The sequence below is a fragment of the Thermobia domestica genome, chromosome 2 (genome assembly GCF_964235325.1).
Source record: "Thermobia domestica chromosome 2, izTheDome1.hap1.1, whole genome shotgun sequence".
NCBI classification, from domain to species: Eukaryota; Metazoa; Arthropoda; class Insecta; order Zygentoma; family Lepismatidae; genus Thermobia; species Thermobia domestica.
In genome coordinates, this window is record NC_137455.1 from 12,447,689 (window position 1) to 12,469,213 (window position 21,525).

Sequence of the window (21,525 nt, forward strand, 5' to 3'; positions counted from 1 at the left end):
TATCGTCAATTACCCGTTTCGCAGGATTAAAATAAGAAAAATTAATAATATGTTCCATTAGTAAGGTACCTTTTACCAGTGGCGTGTATAGGGGGGCTTCTGGGCTTAAGCCCTCCCCGAAATCTTACTTGCTATAGTAAAGTATATGAAATATCTTGCAGAATTTTCACATTTTCAGGCCAAGCACCCCCCCCCCGAAAGTTAGCAAAGTCCCCCCGAAACAAAATCGTAAATACGCCACTGCTTTTTACTATTACTGAAGCGCCCTCAAATCAATAGAAACAAAGAAAATATAATGAAAAAATCTGAAGATAATAAGCAATCTATATAAATTAAAATTAAATATTACTATTATAGACTAAATTTCGATTTAAACAGCAACCCAGCGGCCCCGAAAACTACGGATTCGACATTAATATAAGTGATTTTCGATCATTTTTATATATACTGTACATCTCCCCCTCCTCTAAGTTGCGGGGCTGCTGAAATTGGACTTACACGGCATCGGAAGTGTTACTGTTCACCTCAGCAGCCCCGAAAACTCAAAATCAACTCAACTCAACTAATATCGGTCATTTTCGATCATTTTTTAAATGTATCTCCCCCTACGTTAAGTTGCACCGTCAAAATGAAATGATAAGAAAAAACCTAAGCCCGAACCTTATTTATGTTGAAAATTTGATCGAGATCGGTCAGGAGTCAATTTCAATTTTATTTATATAGATTTTGAATGTATATTTTCTTTGTAATATCTTATTGAAGGAAGAGAGTTAAAGCCCACAAACTCTCCTTTGCATACGCCACTGGTGGAAAATGTATTGAGACATGAGGAGGTCATATAGAGAGAGCGGTATTAGTTGGAATTTTCTTAAGAGACCTTGTAAGAGACCGTGTATTTCAAAGATCACGTGAGGAAGAAGTAAATTGTCTTAAAGGGTTTCGTTGCATTGTTATTCAAGAAAGATCCGTGTATAGATTTGGACCATTTCACATCGGCTATAACCCTTTTAAGTTCTAGTACCTATTTTTAGGCACTAAAGTACTGTCTTCATCATTATTCCATTAAAAAAAGAACCAATAAAGCTTTCTACTTCGTTTTTTTTTTTTTTTTTTTTTTTTTTTTTTTTTTTTTTTTTCAAGTCTAGAAACATTGTAGAACACGTATGTATGGTTTCACGCCTTTCTACGTCGAGACATAGGGGTGATAATTTCATAACTTAAAAAGAGCTTTTTTTTGTTAGGCCTACTTTCATTATTTTTTGGCGGGCTTACTTTTGCACCTAGAAGATTGAAATTTTGCACAAACATTCAGTACACCAATTATTTTTCAGATCTCTACATTAAAACAAGGGGTACAGGGAAGCAAAAAGAAAAAAAAAGGAATATTTTTAACAAAAAAATCCCTTTCTTCGCTATTTTCCCGCCTCAGTTACATGATGGGGACATGTGAATGGTACCGTTTGAAAGTCTGTTCTATTCTGAAGAGAATGATGTACGAGCCATGACCCTAGAATAAATAGGGATGTCTCAGGAAATTTTTATATTACATCCGGGTCTTTTTGAGTAATCTGGGTCATTGTGGGGCTCATTGGTAAATATTTTTCCCAACCTTACTATTCAAGATGGAATCTTGAAATTTTGTACACACATTTAGTAGATTCCACATTTAGTATTATTCAGTTGATTTTGAGATCTATGTATTAACACAGAGGAAGTCCAGAGAAACTCAAAATTTGAAAAAAAAAGTATCAGAAAAAATCCCGATTTCTCTCAAAATTTTTCACTTCAGGGACATGACAGGAAAATATGAATGGTACCGTTTGAAAGACTGTTCTATTGTGAAGAGAATGAAGTACGAGCCATGCTCTTAGGATAAATACAGATGATGCTGTAGCTGCTTGACTGAAAGTCTATAATTTACCTTATTTAAAAAAAGCCAGAATTTAAAAGGCATAAAGGAAAATGAGAATCACCTAAGATCACAATAAACACGTTACCCCACTATTTCTCTCGCGGCAGGGATAAAAGTGAGGGGAAACGCGGGCGAACGCCGTCCCCCCACTTTCAGAAAACATTTGTGGCGTCCCATTTTTTTTAATACAAAGGGCAAAGATAGGCACGATGGACGGTGTGACGTCATCCGTCCTCCTACCTTTTCAGATCCACTTTTACCCCTGTCTGGAGGTGATAGGATAAAAGTCCCTGGAAAATGCTTCCGCTCGGATGGTATGCCGTAAGATACGAAGCTGCGGCTTCGTGCTTGTCGATTGTGTACCAAGTAAACTAACTTGCGTTTAGAAGGATTTTCCTGATTACTGTAGAAACGTCCTTGGTTCTATTCTTGTTAGTCTGTAACGACTGAAAACTGACCTACTTAAATCAGAACCCATTCATCAGAGATGACACGGGAGAAACACTTATTACATCGTGTAAGCCGTAAATTGTATGATGCTTTGTATTTCTTCGTCTCCTATACATATATATAATAAAAGCCGAGTAAATCTATAGGAGGGAGAAAAAGTAATGTTTTTCCTTTGTTTCATACTGTTTTAATTAAAATGTAACTCCAGCAGGAAAATTGCCATCCAAAATTAAGTACTATTTTTTCGTTTTTAAAAAAAAAAACCTGCAGAAACGTTATGAAGTGGTGAGGGGGGGGGGAGAAAAAGTACGGCGTTTCATATCCAAACAAAGTTTTCTATGTGTGTCAGCGAGAAGAAGAAACAGGAATTCACACGTAGCAAGGGAGAGAAGGTCTGTTTATGACTAACGTACGTTTTCCCCGTGCACTAGAGGGCCCCGCTCCAGACACTGGACTCTGCCAGTTAAAATTAGGAAAAGTTTTGAAACAATGAACTACAAATAAAAAGCTTTTCCACACTGCAGACGACAACATAATTTCGCGGGCAGTGACGGAAAGTGTTAGTGATTTGACTTGCTCCGACGCGAACTGTCCCCCACAGACGCTTGAATGCGGTGGCACTCCTCGTCTTGTGCCCTCGACCGACAATAATACGCTGAGAAGTTGGTCATTCTGAGAGGCCACCGAGAAAAAGAGGTTTTTCATTCCCTTTTCCATTTTTTTTTCCTGCTTAAAACAAGGAGGGAGAATTCATTTTTCACCATTTTCATCTGTGCCTTGTTCCGCTTTTCTCAACCAGCCATGAAGAGCTTCTGAAAAGAATGTTTTTTTTTTTTTCTGCATACAGTTTTCCAATATAAGAAATATGGAACGAAACTTTTTCTTGATACGAATTTGGGAACTATTTGTTACAGATTCGATTTGATTTTTTCTACTTCACAACTATGTAGAATAATAAATAGACAAAATAATAAATATAGATTGTTGGTCAATGTTAAGTCTAACAAAAGCATCTAAAGTCCGCCTCAAATCTCTTGACGTCTGTCGAAAGCCAATAGTATGCAGGTGCGACGTTTTCAGATTTCGCTTCCTTTTATATACAGGCATAATGTGAAACATTAACGCGAGAAATTAAGATACTGAAAAATAAATTCGTTCCTACAAATTTATTAACGCTATAGTCGCATATATCATAAGTACGTACCTTTGATATTGCTTTCTGCTAATCCAGAAACAAAGTTATTGGACAACGCCGCCCAACTTTCATTGGATATTGTGAAAAGGAGGACACGCCTTAAATGTCAGAAGGTTTGACCCGGACTGTAGTTGATCTAACCCAATCCAACTTTTCATTGACAGAATTTTTTAATTTAAAAAAAAAAAAAATAAGTCAGTCTTTCAAAAAGAAACGAAAATACATTATGCTTCGTTTGGATTCAAACACAGGTGACTGGGTAGCAGTCTCCGACGCAAAGGAAATTTGCTCCTAGATAATTCATTTTCCTGAAAGACGCTTTTAGTCAGCATGTTTCGTAAGAAGGCCAATTAGATTGGACATATTTTACGAAGAAATTGTCTTCTTCATCCCGCCATAGAAGGAAAGATGGAAGGAAAGCGAGGAATAGGAAGAAGAAGACCTGATCGATGCTTTGAAAAATAGAAGAAAATATGAGTTAAAAGAGGAAATCTGAGACGGTATTATAGTTTGAGAGTTAATCATACTGTTCAGCCATACCTCATTAACTATATTGTGTATTGTCATCTTCCTAATGTCAGAAGGATTTTTGAGTTTGAGTTTAATGTCCCTTCAGCAGTGAGGCTATATGAGACGTGGACTTGCAGCGTACTGTGAGATCCGAACTACATGAGCTCCAGCTGGGAATCGAATTCGGATCTCCCACGCCAAAGGCGCAAACACTAACCGTTTAGCCACAAGGAAGCTCTGTCATAAGAAAATGTTTAAGAGTCTTCATCCCAGCGAAATTAAAATACCGCTAATTTTACAGTAATTATGTGATATCTTCAAATAGATAAAAGATAATCGAAATGTGGAACAAGAGCGCCCTAGACAATATCATCTTACATGAGAAACCGTTATCACGACTCACTTATCTGATTTCGATTTCGAGTCATTTTGAAAATCGGCATTTATTTTCGCGTTTCTAAACATCTGAAAACGCAAAGCCACTAGGTGACTTGTGATAACGGTACCTCACGCAAAATAATATTGTCTAGGGCGCTCTTGTTCTATATTTCAATTATCTTTTATCTATTTGAAGATATCACATAATTACTGTAAAATTAGCGGTATTTTAATTTCGCCGGGATGAAGACTCTCAATGAGGGCGTACTTAAAAATATTATTTTCATCTCAATAGAAGATAGGGACACGATGGTTCAATAGTAAAGCACTTACCTCTAGTGCTTGGGGTCCCTGGTTCGATCCCTGGCCAGATATATTTGTGATGGACAACATTGTGTCCGTGGGTTTTCTCAGGGTACTCCCACTTTCTCATTTCACTAATTCTTCCGTCATCATTCACTTGCTTTAATCATCGTATCCCTTAGCCTAAAGGGCATTATCGTGGGACGTTAAACTAAAATATTTCATTTCTTAATAGATGTGGCCAGTGGCGTATTTACGATTTTGTTTCGGGGGGGGCTTTGCTAACTTTCGAGGGGGCCTCTGTCTGAAAATGTGAAAATTATGCAAGATATTTCATATACTTTACTATAGTAAGTAAGATTTCGGGGGGGCTTAAGCCCTGGATCCCTCCCCCCTAAATACGCCACTGGATGTGGCTATCGCACATCAATGTTTAGATTTAGAAAGAATAATTTTCCTCGAAAACTACTCATGACAATTTACCATGAATTGGTATATGTCTCGTCTTCGGGCACTTTGTTTCTTCATCAAACGGAAACAATATAACCTTTAACGAAAGCAACATTGATTTCCGTCGGTACGTGTGATCTTCATTCAAATGGTTGCGAAAAAAAAAAAAAAAACTTGATATTGTTGGCAGTTGGAGTTCACGTACCGTCGTGAGGACAACGGAAGAGCTACTTGGATAAAAGTATTCGCGATCAAGATAAACAGTATAATAACTGTAATGGAATTCGCGATGTGCTCCCCGACACAACTTAAAATCGCTGGCCTCGTCGGTTTCGCTTCGTGTGCCTGGGAGTTCGTGTTATATATAAGTTTTACATACAACCTATATTCTCAACAGTTTATTTTGCCCCACAAAATACAAATTGTATGAAATATTAAGTTCATATTGGGTGTTGTGCCCAAGCTTTTGGTCTACACTATAGGTTAATATCATGTTTAATTATAAGCTTAAATTCTCTGCATTTAACATTTTTCTGTTTGATATTGTCCATCAATTGTAGCCTCCTTCGCCCCCTCCCTCTCTTTCCTGCCACCGTATATTTTAGCACGCCCCTCGTGATACACTTCCTTCTCAGCCAATATCCCAAGCAGTTTCTCTTCCTCTTCTTAATAATATCTAAAATTCTTCTTTCCCTCGCCATTTCTAAAACCCAATCATTCGTTTTCCGCTCGCCCCAGCTCTATTCTCCTCCACACCCACATTTCGAAACCTTCCAGTCTTTTTGCGGAATGTCCATTCTGTCCATGACAATGATATATTTAGTGTGCTTCTTAGGCTAAAGTGTTTGTGGAAGGCAAGCAGCTATGCAGTAATATGTAAAGAAAACTCTCCTCGACTATGGGAAAAATAAAGTTAACGTGTGTATAGTATTTCTCTGTTCATTGTAAGTTTTCTGTGTATTAACTCGTGGTAGAAATAAATAGGTCTACTGTAAATTGACTAAGGTACACTCATGTCCAAAATTATTGTCGCAGGTCTATAAATATGTTGTAGGAATATACTTTCATAACGAATTCACCCGGTATTTCTTATAATGTTAGTATGTGTATAATTGGCAAAGACATGTGTGTGGCAAATTTCATGTTGAAAGAGCAATAAATAAGAACAATAAAACGAAAATAAAATTTTCTTGTCCATTTAGCAACATTTTGTTTTACTCATTCTAATTTTCATATTTATAATTCTTTCCCTATGAAATTTACTACAAATATACATTTCCCGATTATACACATAGTATCAGTATTAAAAGTACGCTGCAAAATCATTATCAAATTATATTCTTACAAGAAGACAGTTAATATATATGCGATAATCATTTTGGACATGAGTGTACATACAGCATATTAATCTTGAACTGTCCAGTGTACACATGTATTTTTTTGCATAGGTCTATCTTTAACAGAATTTTTTGCGGGTCCCGTTCGATTCCGTTAAAGACAGGTTTTACTGTGTTTATAAATTTATATACTGTATTTGAATCTATTTATTGTAACCGTTACGCACATAATTAGCACTGAAAGAATCAATAGATGTGAATAAAATGTCCATTTTCTTTTGTAGAAGAGGCCGTAAACGAAGTGAAGCGACAGGCAGTGGCCGAGTTACAGCGAGCGGTGGCAGCAGCGGAAACGAAGGCCTGTGAGTTAGTGGCGGCTGAAAGGGCTAAAATGGAGAAACTTCTGCTGGAGGCCCGAAAGCAAGCGGCTGAGGAAGCGCTCGCAGCGGTCAACCAACAGGCGGAAAGCAGCGAGGTGAGCGAATCGCCTGCTTCAACTCAAAACGTGAGTTTTAACTACAACACCCATCAGACTGAGAAGAAACATGATTTAGTTTTCGATTAGTTCGTTTGTTCGATCAAAAGATTCAATGCATTTCAATCACAAATTTTCTTGTACGCCTTACATCTGGAGAACTACATATTGTGTAGCCAAAGGCAAACTATTACTGAACTCAGTATGATATTCTTATTCCGTAGAAAATACAAAAACTCTATTTAGAGGCCGTTCAAAAATTTTGTGCACCCTGATCCAAAAACTAATTCTTGGCCAAGATCGTAATCTTTTCATCCATTTTTTTTAATCATTCCTAAAATTCTTGTTTCTCAATCGTTTTACATTCCGTTCTACTTTGAGACTGAAACAATGCCATTACTTATATGAGCATGCTGAAGCCATTATAAGTATAGGCTATTATAAGCATCCTATCAATAACTATCTAAAGCCCAGTGGCGTAGCGTGGTTTTAAATTTAGGGGAAGCGCTTATTTTTATTGCTTTATTCAGAAAATTTAATGCATTATTTTAAAATCATTTTTGTATTTTTTTTTTATTTTAAAGCATTATTTTGTTTATTCAGTGGAAGTGACGCTCTCACAGGTAGAATGAATACTGCGCCCTCGTCAGGTCATTATAGAATATGTTGGTAGATAGCAATGGCGGCTCCTGAGGGAAGTCAAATTGGTAAAAAATTAAATTTTATTGCTATAAGTTAAGGGAAGAAAACTTACTAATTCTCATACAGATTTTTATTAAGCCCTATGAAGCTCTCTCCTCTTGGCTTAAAATGATACAATTTAAAGTTTTACCTACATAAATTCCCTCAGTAGATAGATTGTTTCAGTATCCCTGTTGCAAGTTTGAAATGTAATGCTACTTGCGACGTCTGAAGTAGGATGGTATGACCCTCCTATTCACCCCCAAATAAACAGCAGAACCATCTTTAATACCATTCTGCGGGGGCATGATGGCTCAGTGGTGAAGTGCTTATCTTTGGAGCGTGGAGTCCTTGGTTCGACCCTCGGCCAAGTAAGTTTGTGGTGGACAAAATCGTGTCCGTGGGTTTTCTCGGGCTACTCCCGTTTCCTCCCACGTTTTCATTTCACCGATTCTTTCATCATCATTCAATTGCCTTAATCATCGTCCCCTTAGTCTAAAGGGCATAACTGTGGGACGTTGAACTGAAAATTCTCACTTCATTTTTTTCTATTTATAATAGTATTCTGAGTACAGTCTTGGGAAAATCTGATTTTATTGCATAAATGTACAAATGATACAATTTTACATGCACTATTTATTTGCTAAGTGACAAATCTTTCAACTTGCACCACAAATCTCCATTGTGGATACCACCAGGCCCGTATCCAGGGGGGCCGCCCCCCTAAATTTTGGCTGTCCCCCCTAAAATTTTCACGGTAGACTGGCAAATGAACTATAATATGGTTGTATCGGCCCCCCTAACTTCAGTCGCCCCCCCCCCCTTCATTTTTGGGCTGGCTACAGGCCTGGGTACCACTGATATGAAGATGGGTCGAACCGGTTTTTATTTTCTAAGTTTCGAGCCTCACAAAGGTTGGCAAAATGAACTTTGGAATTATACTAACGCCAGTAGCATCTAGTGTGCACGTGCAGCACTGCCTATGCTTTCTAATAGAAATTTAGTTTTTGCAAAAATGTCCTGATAACAATACTAAATTGATATCTGCACTTGTTTCCTTTAAAATAAATTCTTATAGGACTTACAACAGAGTTCTCAGCTCTTCAGCAAGTACGGACGAGCCGCTACTGCGTGACCCAAACAGTAGTAATGGCTTACAAATGAAATCTTTCAGTTTAACGTCCCACGATTATGCCCTTTAGGATAACTGATGATTAAGACAAGTGAATGATGATGGAAGAATTGGTGGAATGAGAATGTGTGAGTACCCAAAGAAAACTCGCGGGCACAATGTTGTCCACCACAATCTTATTTGGCTGCAGATTGAATAGCTTATGAGGACGCGGGATAGAAGAAATTAATACTTCAGCTAAATAACGATACCCAATTTAAAAATTTGCTTAACAAGTAGAGAATCTAGAAATATCTTCTTAACAAAGATGTTCCACCATGAAAAGTTTCCTGACTAGCATTACCATCATTCTAAATTGGATACTTTTGATTAATGCAAATACATTAAACATATTATTATTATTTATTGAAATTTCGCTGGTTACTGAATTCGCTGGTTAATAAAATAAAGAAAAATAGATTAGACCAGTGATTGGCAAACTATGGCCCGCGGGCCAGATGCGGCTCCGTGAAAGGTTTTATCCATCCCACTACATGATTCCTTATCTGAGAGAGAAAAAAAGAGAGACAAACTGGGTTACTTCGAGGGTTGTATTGGAAACAAATTAACAGCTGAGCATTTAACTTGACTCTGAGAATCAATCCATCCCAGTTAGAATCACATTATGGGAAACTTCAATCATTAATGGAATTTACTATTACAAGAATTTTCTAAAATGTACCATTGCTTTTACAATAAATTATCATATTGGCCCGTCTAACTTTTTTCGGCCTTCTAAAAATGTTTGTCCATCAGTGGGTTAAATAATTCCACTTTTCGAATAATATGGCTAATTATTATTATAATCTTAGAAAATTAACTTTGATATTATTTTTTTAAAAAACGGAAAGAAATCATGTTTCTACCAGTCTCTAATTAAGGTAAGGTTAACAAAAGTGTTATCTGTGGTACGCTGTAGTGTGATTAAATTAAATTGACGTCTCTTTCCAGAGGTAATACAAGCTGCCGAAAATGTAAATATCAATTTTTGAAGCGCTCTTGCTTAGAAGCTATACCATCTAGTCCAAGCGATTTGACAAACTGTCCAAAAAAAATGTAAATGTTTTATCTAAATACCTATTGACGAACCATACTGTACCTATGCAACGGTTCTTAGAAGAGAAGTCTTTGAGTATTTTATTGAACGCCTCTCTTCAAAACCCATCTTGGATCTTCACTACAGTGAAATTAAACTACCGCTAATTTTAGAGTTTTTTTCTGTATTATGTTCAAAACAAATAAAAATATTCGAAAAGCAGAAACGTAATGAACTACTCATAGTCAACGTCTTGCGAATAAAATCAGAAAAATAAACACACTGCTGAACAAGACTGCACGTATTTAATATAAAAACACATTTACACGTGACGTCTGATGAGGATCTTAAAAACACATTTAGAGTGTACGTCTGATGAGGATCTTGGCTAGAAGATCGAAACGTCACGTGTAAATGTGTTTTTATATTAAATAAGTGCAGTCTTGTTCAGCAGTGTGTTTATTTTTCTGTAATGAATTAGACAGTATGATTTTGCATGTGACACCGTTATCACAACTCACCTATCTGCTATCGACTTCCAACTGTAGATAGGTTTAGCTTTTCTTTTTTTTTTTTCTTTTTTTTCTTTTTTTTTTCTTTTTTTTTTTGGCATACCAAAAGCAGATAGATCAATTGCGGTAAAGATATCACGTGCAAAATCGTATTATCTAGTTCACAACGTTTCTACTTTTCGATTTTTTTAAATGAAGATATTACAGAAAAACTCTAAAATTAGCGGTAGTTTCATTTCGCTGTAGTGAAGACCCTTAAGTATTGTAAAGTTTGTAAATATAAGATACTACCCAATTACTCAAACTGCTTGACCGCCGGCTTATGTTTTCCAAGCTATATTTAATGGGAGTGTGAGTAGCGAGGCTATTTGTCCCGGTCACGATAAGGCCAATGGCCGACGCATATTTACATTAGAAATCAGGGATGGGAAATAGAACCGGTTTTGACCCGCTTTTGAATCGGTTTAGGCACCAAGAACCCATGCTAAACATAGGAACCTGTCCGTATAAGGGGAATGGGGTTCGATACTCGTTTGTTCCAGTTCGAGAAGACTAACTAATAATAATATTGGGATTCGAACCTTGGATCTCTCAAAAATCTCCTTTACATCGTCGTTCAAATGCACAAATTAGTAAATTGACGTAAGAGACTAGCAATAAACAAGTATCATCACTCCTCCGCGATCCTAGGATTCGGGCGTAGTACTAACTAGAGACATTTGCCGTTTACCCACCGTCGCTGATGCGTCAGCTTCAAGGTATACCAATTAATACCTGTAAAAGAATACAAGTGGGGCAGTAATGCATAATTTACGCCAGATGAGTAGTGGGAGACGAAAGTAATGTTTGTTCTCCACTGCTTAAGAATACCTTACCTGTTGACAAACACTTTATGCCGCATACACTTTAACTTATACACATTTGAACCGCTAAAAGAAAAAAATAACTTATTAAACACATTTGGTTAACACTATCTTCACTTAAAAAAAAAAAAATAACAAGGATTGTAATCAAACATTATATTATCATTCACTTTCACTGTACGGATTACATATGATTCAAGAATAATAACATTTGCAAATTGTAAATAATATTTTGCTCAACGATAAATTGGCCCTAATGCGCGATTTCGCGACGATCTATAAACACGCACGATGATATAGATGGACGTAACGACGAACATCCATACACGTTCATAATAAGATTTCGTTTGCATTGCTACTTGAAGATAACAGCTCGATGGTTTCGGCGACTATGCCGTATACAATTCACTGGTCCACTATTTTATAAGGATGAGTTTTGCATCATCTTCTATAAGTTTCCTCATTCAAAGAAATCAACTACAACTGGTGAAGAAGACGATGCTCTCCTTGACATTGCGACTTGTGAATTGGAGTAGTTAGACACTGAAACTTTACGTATGTCTATACTTTAAGTGGTCAGAAACTAGGTACCCTGTGCTTCACATGGTGGCTAGGAAAACACTTAAAGTATAGACATACGTAAAGTTTCAGTGTCTAACTACTCCAATTCACAAGTCGCAATGTCAAGGAGAGCATCGTCTTCTTCACCAGTTGTAGTTGATTTCTTTGAATGAGGAAACTTATAGAAGATGATGCAAAACTCATCCTTATAAAATAGTGGACCAGTGAATTGTATACGGCATAGTCGCCGAAACCATCGAGCTGTTATCTTCAAGTAGCAATGCAAACGAAATCTTATTATGAACGTGTATGGATGTTCGTCGTTACGTCCATCTATATCATCGTGCGTGTTTATAGATCGTCGCGAAATCGCGCATTAGGGCCAATTTATCGTTGAGCAAAATATTATTTACAATTTGCAAATGTTATTATTCTTGAATCATATGTAATCCGTACAGTGAAAGTGAATGATAATATAATGTTTGATTACAATCCTTGTTATTTTTTTTTTTTTAAGTGAAGATAGTGTTAACCAAATGTGTTTAATAAGTTATTTTTTTCTTTTAGCGGTTCAAATGTGTATAAGTTAAAGTGTATGCGGCATAAAGTGTTTGTCAACAGGTAAGGTATTCTTAAGCAGTGGAGAACAAACATTACTTTCGTCTCCCACTACTCATCTGGCGTAAATTATGCATTACTGCCCCACTTGTATTCTTTTACAGGTATTAATTGGTATACCTTGAAGCTGACGCATCAGCGACGGTGGGTAAACGGCAAATGTCTCTAGTTAGTACTACGCCCGAATCCTAGGATCGCGGAGGAGTGATGATACTTGTTTATTGCTAGTCTCTTACGTCAATTTACTAATTTGTGCATTTGAACGACGATGTAAAGGAGATTTTTGAGAGATCCAAGGTTCGAATCCCAATATTATTATTAGTTAGTCTTCTCGAACTGGAACAAACGAGTATCGAACCCCATTCCCCTTATATCTGGCGCCCGAACAGGGACGTTTAAGGTTCGAACCCAGGACTGTCATAATCTGGCGCACCGAACAGGGACACATGTTTTAGTGGGGAGAAAGCGAATATTTGAACTTCACAATTTTGTATTCAATGCCTGGTGTGTTGTGTTTTGTAGTGTAATATTTTACAATGTCAACGCATAACGAAATGGAAACCTTGCTTGACGCGGTAAAAAAATTGTCCGCGGATTTAGCTAATACTAACCAAGTGATAAAAGATAATCATAATGAGTTAGTCAAACAAGGTAATAGTGTAAAAGCAGAAATTATAGAGTTACGTGAAAAACATGAATTGTCAACTCAGGAACTTACGAATGGTATACAGAGAGTAGAAGCTGAGTGCAATGCCTTTAAAGTAGAAATTAAAGTTGAAATCGAAAATTTGAAACGTGAAGTTAGGGACTTCAAGGCGGAAGTGAATGATCGTTTCGATGAAATGAAAATTCAAACGAACAATCAGCTGATTGAGACACGGAATGAGTTGTCATTAGCTATCCAGCAGGTTGAAGCCCAAAGTTGTAGTTCACTAACTCAAATGAAGCATGATTTTCAACAGATTTCTAACACGTACGAATGTAAAATCGTAGATCTTGAGCAGAAAATATGTAGCAATCGAAATTCGTTGGTAGACATTGAAAGTAAAATTCAAGCTCACCAAGCACAGGTAGTCCAGTGCATGCAAAAGGTAACCGTAAATGAAAGTAGTGTAAACAATTGCGGCATGGAAGTTGATCGGATTAACCAATCGTTACTTTTTCTCAAAAATACTGTAGATCGTTGTAACAACATTGTAGTAGAATTAACAAATGATAGGGAGTGAGACGTACCTGGATCGAACCCAGTACTGTTATATATGAAAACAGACAGGGATAGACGAGAATCGAACCCAGGACTGTAATGTATGGCCTTCCTTTGTGGGAACGTACCAGGACTCGAACCCTGATACTGTCATAAAATGGCTTTCCCGACCAGGGACGTTTAAGGTTCGAACCCAGGACTGTCATAATATCCGGAGCGTTTTCACAAGAACCGGTTCATTTTCTATCCCTGTTAAAAATTCGTGTAAAATCTCTTTTAAAAAAGTGTAGTTCAAATGAAAGTACTACAAAAATAAGATGTTAAAACAGAAAAAAATACTATAAATATTAAAACATAGGTCGTAAAAAGAAGGAAATACAAAATATAAAATAAAAAAATAACTTTTAAAAATAGCAATATTAACAACACATAACACGAAAAAGCTAATAAGAAAAACCTCAGAGTACGTTACCTATTCCATTGTCCTGAACAAAAGTCAGAATGTAATTAGTAAAGCTAGAGTGCTTCAAAATCTTATTTTGTTCTTATTAACATTTTTATATTTATTAATGTATATTTGTACTTTCGGTGACACTTTAAGAGCTTAACATATTAAAAATAATACAAAATTTACCATTTTTATTTGCTTGTTTATTCATAAGTGAAAAGGTGTAACCGTGTGCGTGGGTTTTCTCGGGGTTCTCCCGTTTCCTCCCACTTTCTTCATTCATTTCTCATAATCACCGTCTCCTTTAGCCTAACCGGCATTACCGTGGGACGTAAAACTTTAAAAAAAAAAGGTGTAATGAAATTTAATTTACCACAATCATAGATAATTTTATTTTACAACAGAAAATTTAAGGTTGAAGAATTTCCAGTGTTGCCATCCGTAGAAATTACAGTGCTGCCCGAACAACATTTCCCCAAAATCTAAGTTAAGACAGCGACTAGAGCACCGAAATCAACTGCATTTCATTACGTATCATGTTGTCTTGGAATCCTGTGAACTATTTTAATAACATTATTATTTAATTTTAATAGGTGTATGTTAAAACTATTTTGTTTATTAGAAACTAAATACAAGTACTATTTAAAAAGTAGTTCACAGGATACCAAAACAACATGATACGTAATCAAATGCAGTTGAGTTCGTTCCTCTAGTCGCTGCTTTAACTTACCGTAGATTTTGGAGGAAATGTTATTCTGGCAATACTGTAATTTCTCCATGGGTAGAAACATTGAGAATTCTGCAGGTTCATACTTTTTGTTGTAGAATATCATTATATATGATTGTGGTAAGTAGTATTTCATTTTCTCCTTTCAGTTATGAAAAACAAGCATTTTTTTAAAATATATATATATAGTATGTCAGGCTCTTAAGGAAATGGAACATTTTTCGATTCATGTTAATTTTAAGATGATGTGCTTGTTTTGAGGTTCCGTCACAATAGTATATTTTATATTAGTTTTTTTTTTCATTCAGCAAACAATATAGAATGTTATTATTATTACTTTTTATTTGATATACTTAGGTAAAGGATTGCCACCCGAAATTTGGTGGTGGTGTTTTTCTACAGCCTATAACTCACTCTGTGATGATGGATAGAAAATGACTCTCTAATTTTACAATGGGGTTAAATTCCAAAGTTGGGCGTCCGTTTCCAGCGAAATTTTTAAAATTTACAGGAAAGATATGGATAATTTGATCGTTTGTGTGCTTGATAATATATGAGAGTCTCGAGAAATCTGTTTATTTGTTATATATAAGCGGTTATAAACATGGGACTATACGGCGAGCGGAGGGAACTACTTGGCGCAAGGAACCAAACAGTTGCATTGTGCGAAAGAAACGAGCATATATGTTATCCACATGGCGAATGTACAAGGGCAATGAACTAACAGTTTTAACGTTTGTGAAGCAATACGTTGATGACGAGCAAAATCTTTTAGAAGTTTGTGAAGAACAAGGATTAATGAACCTAATAACAAATTGGAGAAAGTGTGGAAAGGAGATAACAGCGAAAAGACGTGGCGAAAGCGGACGCCCAACTTCGGAATATATGCCATACGTTTTAACATTTTCCAATAATATTTTCCGTTGCTTTGCTTTAGTAGACTTCAATCCGACTTAAACTAGTTCGCTGAGCAAACCAATACGTTTACTGTAAAAATTAATAACGTGTTACAGTTTCGCCAACTATATCCACTTGGCTTCATCAGACACTTAAGCCAGATCAGGCACTTGAGTGTCTGATGATGCCAAGTAGATATAGTTTGCGAAACTGTAACACGTTAATAATTTTTCACAATAAACGAGTTTCCAGTCGGATTTTCCAGTTAGATCAGCGTTTATGCTATCTCGCGGCAGATAGGGCCCAAGAAAAGAAGCAGTTGTAGATACTGTGCCAAACTATCATACTCGTCTGGGAATTCTGTATCCTTTTAACCAGTTTTAAGGACATTCGTCTTCTCAGTATGACTTTTATACATGTTAACGAGCTCCCCCTACATGAAACAGTTTCATTACTCCTAACAATATTGTCCAACAGATCTGCATATACTTGCTCCATCGCTCCTGCCATTCTGGAAACTGGAACACTTATACACTTGCTCCACCGCTCCTGCCATTCTGGAACCTAGAACACATATACACTTGCTCCACCGCTCCTGCCATTCTGGAAACTGGAACACATATACACTTGCTCCACCGCTCCTGCCATTCTGGAAACTGGAACACATATACACTTGCTCCACCGCTCCTGCCATTCTGGAAACTGGAACACATATACACTTGCTCCACCGCTCCTGTCATTCTGGAAACTGGAACACATATACATTTGCTCCACAGCTCCTGCCATTCTGGAAACATCGACGAAAGCCCTCTTTTTGATATGTTCCGAATTTCAGTCGTCGCGTTAGTTTTGATCTCTTCTACGTTGACGATACGGGTCCACACCATTTATAGCTTTGAAGAAAAAAAAACAACATCTGATGGTGCTAAACTGTTTTTAAGGCCGCTGAAGCAGATTTTGTTCAATTTGTAAGTGAACATGATATAATGTTTGCGCGTTGCTCGATCTGTGAAATTGCGCTAACTGATAACTACGCATCCCTCTGTTCAGCTACACGATTCGTAACTTTGGCTCTTAAGACGTGTTTACACATGTCAAATTTATACTTACGCAACCTAACGACTGTACTCCACAAGATTCATTGTGGTTGCATCACAAATGCCACAACTACGACAACATTGCTGGAACATTTTGACCCTTCCTCGTATATTCAATATCTTCGCGTTTTTAACAGATCATGACGTTGAAGACCTTCCAGTTTACAGAGTGTTTGCTATACTACCAATATCAATTTACTCTCTAGTATATTTTTATTACTATTATTGTTTTTCGCATCCAGAAGAACATGTCTATCATGACTTCTCCATCAGTTACACCTGAATAATAGATAACTATAATTCATTTCTCGCAGAAATTATAATTCTATCTTCAGATGAACAATCGACCAGCCACCTCTTATATCCGAAAACAAAGAATAAAAAGTAAATATATGAAAATAAATAAATAAAAACACAAATAATGGTATACTTGATGCAGTAAAGCAGCCAGGGCCGGATTTCCTAATAGGCCCGGTAGGCCCGGGCCTATGGGCGCAAGCTCCCAGGGGGCGCACGACCGAGAGAAAAAAACTAAAAAAATATCTAGAAATAAAAATAAATAGCCATAAATCAGGTTAATAAAGCATTCTAATTTTGAAGTTCATTGGAACAAATAATTGTTGGTAAAGTTAAACTATTTTTCATTATGCATCAACTTCGTTACAACATTGATTTCAAACACGGGAGAACTGAATAAAATTGCATCGTGGAGTGGTGTTTAAGCAATTAACATATAGGCCTGATATAATTTTTTAATAAAGGTTTTTAGGAAAGTAACTTTAACCAGACTAGGGGGCGGAAAAATTATTGGGCCTAGGGGCGCCAAAATGCTAAATCCGGCCCTGAAAGCAGCACAAGTTTCATTCTATCTATATAACTTTACACATTTCAAGAGAGGTACTTTTAACTCATCACATGTCTGTATAGTGAGATTATTCATTGCTTTGGATTGATTGTTTTAACAAAAGAGACACTGACCAAAGCTTAAAACCCACTTTATTTTAAATTATATATTGTAACTGTTTCGGATATCTATCATATCCTTCTTCAGACAATAACAATATTTATATATATGTCTGTATTTTCAGTTATTTTCGACAGTGTCTGAAGAAGGATATGATAGATATCCGAAACAGCTACAAATTATAATTTAAAATAAAGTGGGTTTTAAGCTTTAGTCAGTGTCTCTTTTGTTAAAATGTCTGTATAGAATGAAAAAAGCGACAAGTTTGTTTCTGAAGCACCCTAGCGCAAGCAATTCGCTAAACTATTAAGACAATCCATGTTTGCAAACCGCACTGTACCGTATCTCTACATAATGGATTTTAAAAGAGCTAATTGAGTTAACTATAGATATTCGGCCTTCTAAAATTCTTTGTGTACTGTAGGTACCACATAATATGTATACAGGAAGGAGTTTACAAAAAGGTAATAGGCGTGTGTATGTAGTAAGAATAAAAAAAAATAAAATATTAATATTCGAAAATATATATATTAATTTGTGTGAACCCACTTCTCCAAGAAGAAACGGTTACGCAACTAGGTCAAAAAAAAAAAAAGTTGTTTAACAGCTAATGTTGCAAAGTGGCCCCACTGTGCTCGGTTTGGCAATACATACTGGCTGTAGTTGAAATCACAGAGTACTTTAAGATCAGTGGCGTACGCAAAAGGAAGATTCCAAGTTCTAATCTCCACTTCAACAAGACATTATGAAAAATTAAACATTTATCATATTAAGGTATGTCCGAAACAATATGAAGTTGGAAGTTGGAACTTCCATTTCTTGGTGAAGTTCTGTGTACGCCATTGGTTGAGATGAATACTCTGGAGTTAGAATGGATGGGTTAAGCATGACATACTTCCAGCATTATTTGTTTCCAGTAATCACAGAGATGCTACATATGGGAACTTACGTTCTGCTTTTACCTCTAAACATGATAATGAGAGGGAGAATTGTATTTTTAGTGAAAATTTTCTAAACGAGAAACTTAGAAAAATGTATATCAAAGATAAGAAAACGTATTACATGAAAATAAATGTGAATTATATACTGACCTATGGTTCCTTAGGAAGTTCCGAAATTGCTTGATTCATCCACGCTATAAACATGTGTTTTAACTTATTTCTAATGTTCCGATTTCTTTTGTACTATAGAAAATCAGTCAAAAATGTGATACATTAGTAGTCATTTCATAAAACCATTATTTTAATTTCTAGAGTTGCTGGAACTGCGGCCGAAAAGCAAACGAAACTTGCAGCGGTTGCAATATGGCCAGGTATTGTGGTGCATTTTGCCAACACAAGGACTGGGAAAACCACCATCAGGTTTGCTGTGGACGATCTATAACGACGGTAGCAGAGAAATCGGCCAGTCGATCAGCGAGCAGCTCTCGCTCGGCCACTCCAGTGACCGCTTCGTCGTCGACCACGGTTCCTGAGGGTTCTACCAAGTGACGTCCTGCCCGCGCACAGCGACATCCCAGCAGCCGGGAAACGAGTAAAAAGTGACAGAGAATTGTTGCCAAACTTGGCAACGCTGGAAAAGATCTTAAGGTGAAGACACAGGTTTCTAGTTTTAAGACCCAGTCGAAGAAGAAACGTCGACATCTTCAAAGTCTTAAGACAAATGGGAATTGCTCTAGAAGCAAACAGACCAAATAATAAGCGATAAAGACTCATTACGAGCAAAATATATGTGTATATTTGTCATATATATATATGTATGTACGAGTGAATGGATTGCTGTGAGTATGAATGGGTATGCAAGCATGAGAACAGTGAGTGTAGAAAAATCTACAATAGTGTGACGAAGAACTTCAAGCAACAATGCTTTTCTTTCTCTCTCCTGTTACGTAAAGAACACAGCCAATGTTACCAAATCTTGATTATATATGTTAAAACATTTATATAATCATCAAATTACGAGTTCATTTAAGTTCTGACTCTATTGGTTGTTTCTATTTCTTTAAAACTGCATGTAAACAAAAGGAAATTTGCGGATGGTAATACATATATGCAAGTGTTAAAGCAAGGAAAGGTGGCCCTCACTGATAAAATCTGAGTTTACTTCAATGAAAATTTAAAGATAAGAGGGAAAAGTATTTTGCAGTTTTTATATAAAAATCAAATGCTCGGAACATCGTCCTATAAAGTGGAATGTACTGTATATAATTTATTCACAACTTCAATATGGTCAGGGGCACGGTGGCTCAGTGGTAGAGCGTTCACTTCTGATGCATGAGGTCCTTGGTTCGATCCCAGCTCGCGCCAAGTGAACTTTATGGTGGACAAACACCGTGTGCATGGGTTTTCTCGGGGTTCTCCAGTTTCCTCCCACTTATTCATCACTGTCTCCTTTAGCCTAGCCGACATAGCCGTGAGATGTAAAACCGAAAGATTTTTCATTTCAATTTCAAAATGGCGATTCTAAATTTCAGCCTTAAATATCACTACTACTATTATTTGTTTCCTTCTTTCACAAGAAAGAACAGCCAGTGTTACCAGAATATGTATAAAAAAATCTACTTACGTGTATATTGTTTCCTTTTGTTTGCAAACAGAAATTATATACATAAGTTTGTATGTATGGTTCACATGAGCATATGGTATGTGTAAATTTGCGAGTGTGTTGATGTTTTTTAAGTGTGTGTGTATGTATGTGTGAGTGAATGACGCAAGATGGATAAAAAAAAAAATGGAACTATTTAGTGTTCACATTTCAATCCTAGTCATTTTTTGCACACTGTCAAGAGGTACAGAGGCTCTGTATAAATAAGTTTATATCTATATATATATAAATAATATTACTATATACATATTGTACAAAGGAAAATAAAATGGAGGTTAACTATCTTCAAGTAATGTATCGCCAAAGATCTGTTCTTTTTTTTTTTTCGGGTGCTGATATACTATATATACATATATTTATGAAGTCTAGTCAATCGTTTATGTGAACACAGAAAAAAGATTATTATTTTTTTTCAGTGTTTCTTACTTGGCACCAATCTGTTCAAATACAATACTTTACGAATACATCAGTATGTGAGTGAAATAAATGAGATTTAAAAAAAAAATAAATAAATAATTATGTCTTCTTACATTGAGTGTTACTTATAATTGCGTCCATTTTTGCAATTTACCAAATAAGAAAGTATAAAAAAAAAAACAAAATTACTTGGCGTACCAGACCAATTTATGAGCCTAAGCCTGCTCCAGCGCCATCTGCTGTGCCGCCCTGTCAGTAACAGGCGCATCAGGAGCTTTCTAGACCTAGTGGCCGTCACGTCTTATTTTCACGTGACTCCCCAGTTTGCCTCACGGGGGGCGCTGAGTGGACGACGAAAATTGGGACGTGCCGCCCAGGAATCGAACCCGGGACCACGCGGACATGAGTCCAACGCTCTAACCACTAGACTACAGTGTCCCATAAATAAGAAAGTATACTATTTTAATGATTCCCCTCCTCTGGTGTTTGATATAGGAAAATATACTCTTTTAATGATTCCCCTCCTTTGGTGTTTGATAATATACTCTTTTAATGATTCCCCTCCTCTGGTGTTTGATATAAGAAGGTATACTGTTTTAATGATTCCCCTCCTCTGTTGTTTGATATAAGAAAGTATACTCTTTTAATGATTCCCCTCCTCTGGTGTTTAATATAAGAAAGTATACTCTTTTAATGATTCCCCTCCCCTGGTGTT

General features: G+C 36.5%; 1 protein-coding gene across 3 annotated transcripts in view; it reads left to right on the plus strand.

Annotated features, from left to right (window-relative positions):
* The window catches only part of nvy (CBFA2/RUNX1 partner transcriptional co-repressor nervy), a 509,466-nt gene extending 489,425 nt beyond the window's left edge, over nt 1-20,041 (plus strand). For 2 of the 3 annotated variants that reach the window (XM_081738534.1, XM_081738532.1), the window contains 2 exons: nt 6,820-7,040; nt 19,043-20,041. In XM_081738534.1, coding sequence (XP_081594660.1) covers nt 6,820-7,040; nt 19,043-19,279 — 458 coding nt within the window. In that variant the 3' untranslated portion in view covers nt 19,280-20,041. The remainder of the gene's footprint in view (nt 1-6,819; nt 7,041-19,042) is intronic. The other variant, XM_081738536.1, reaches the window with a different exon arrangement.
* The last annotated feature ends 1,484 nt before the right edge of the window (nt 20,042-21,525 follow it).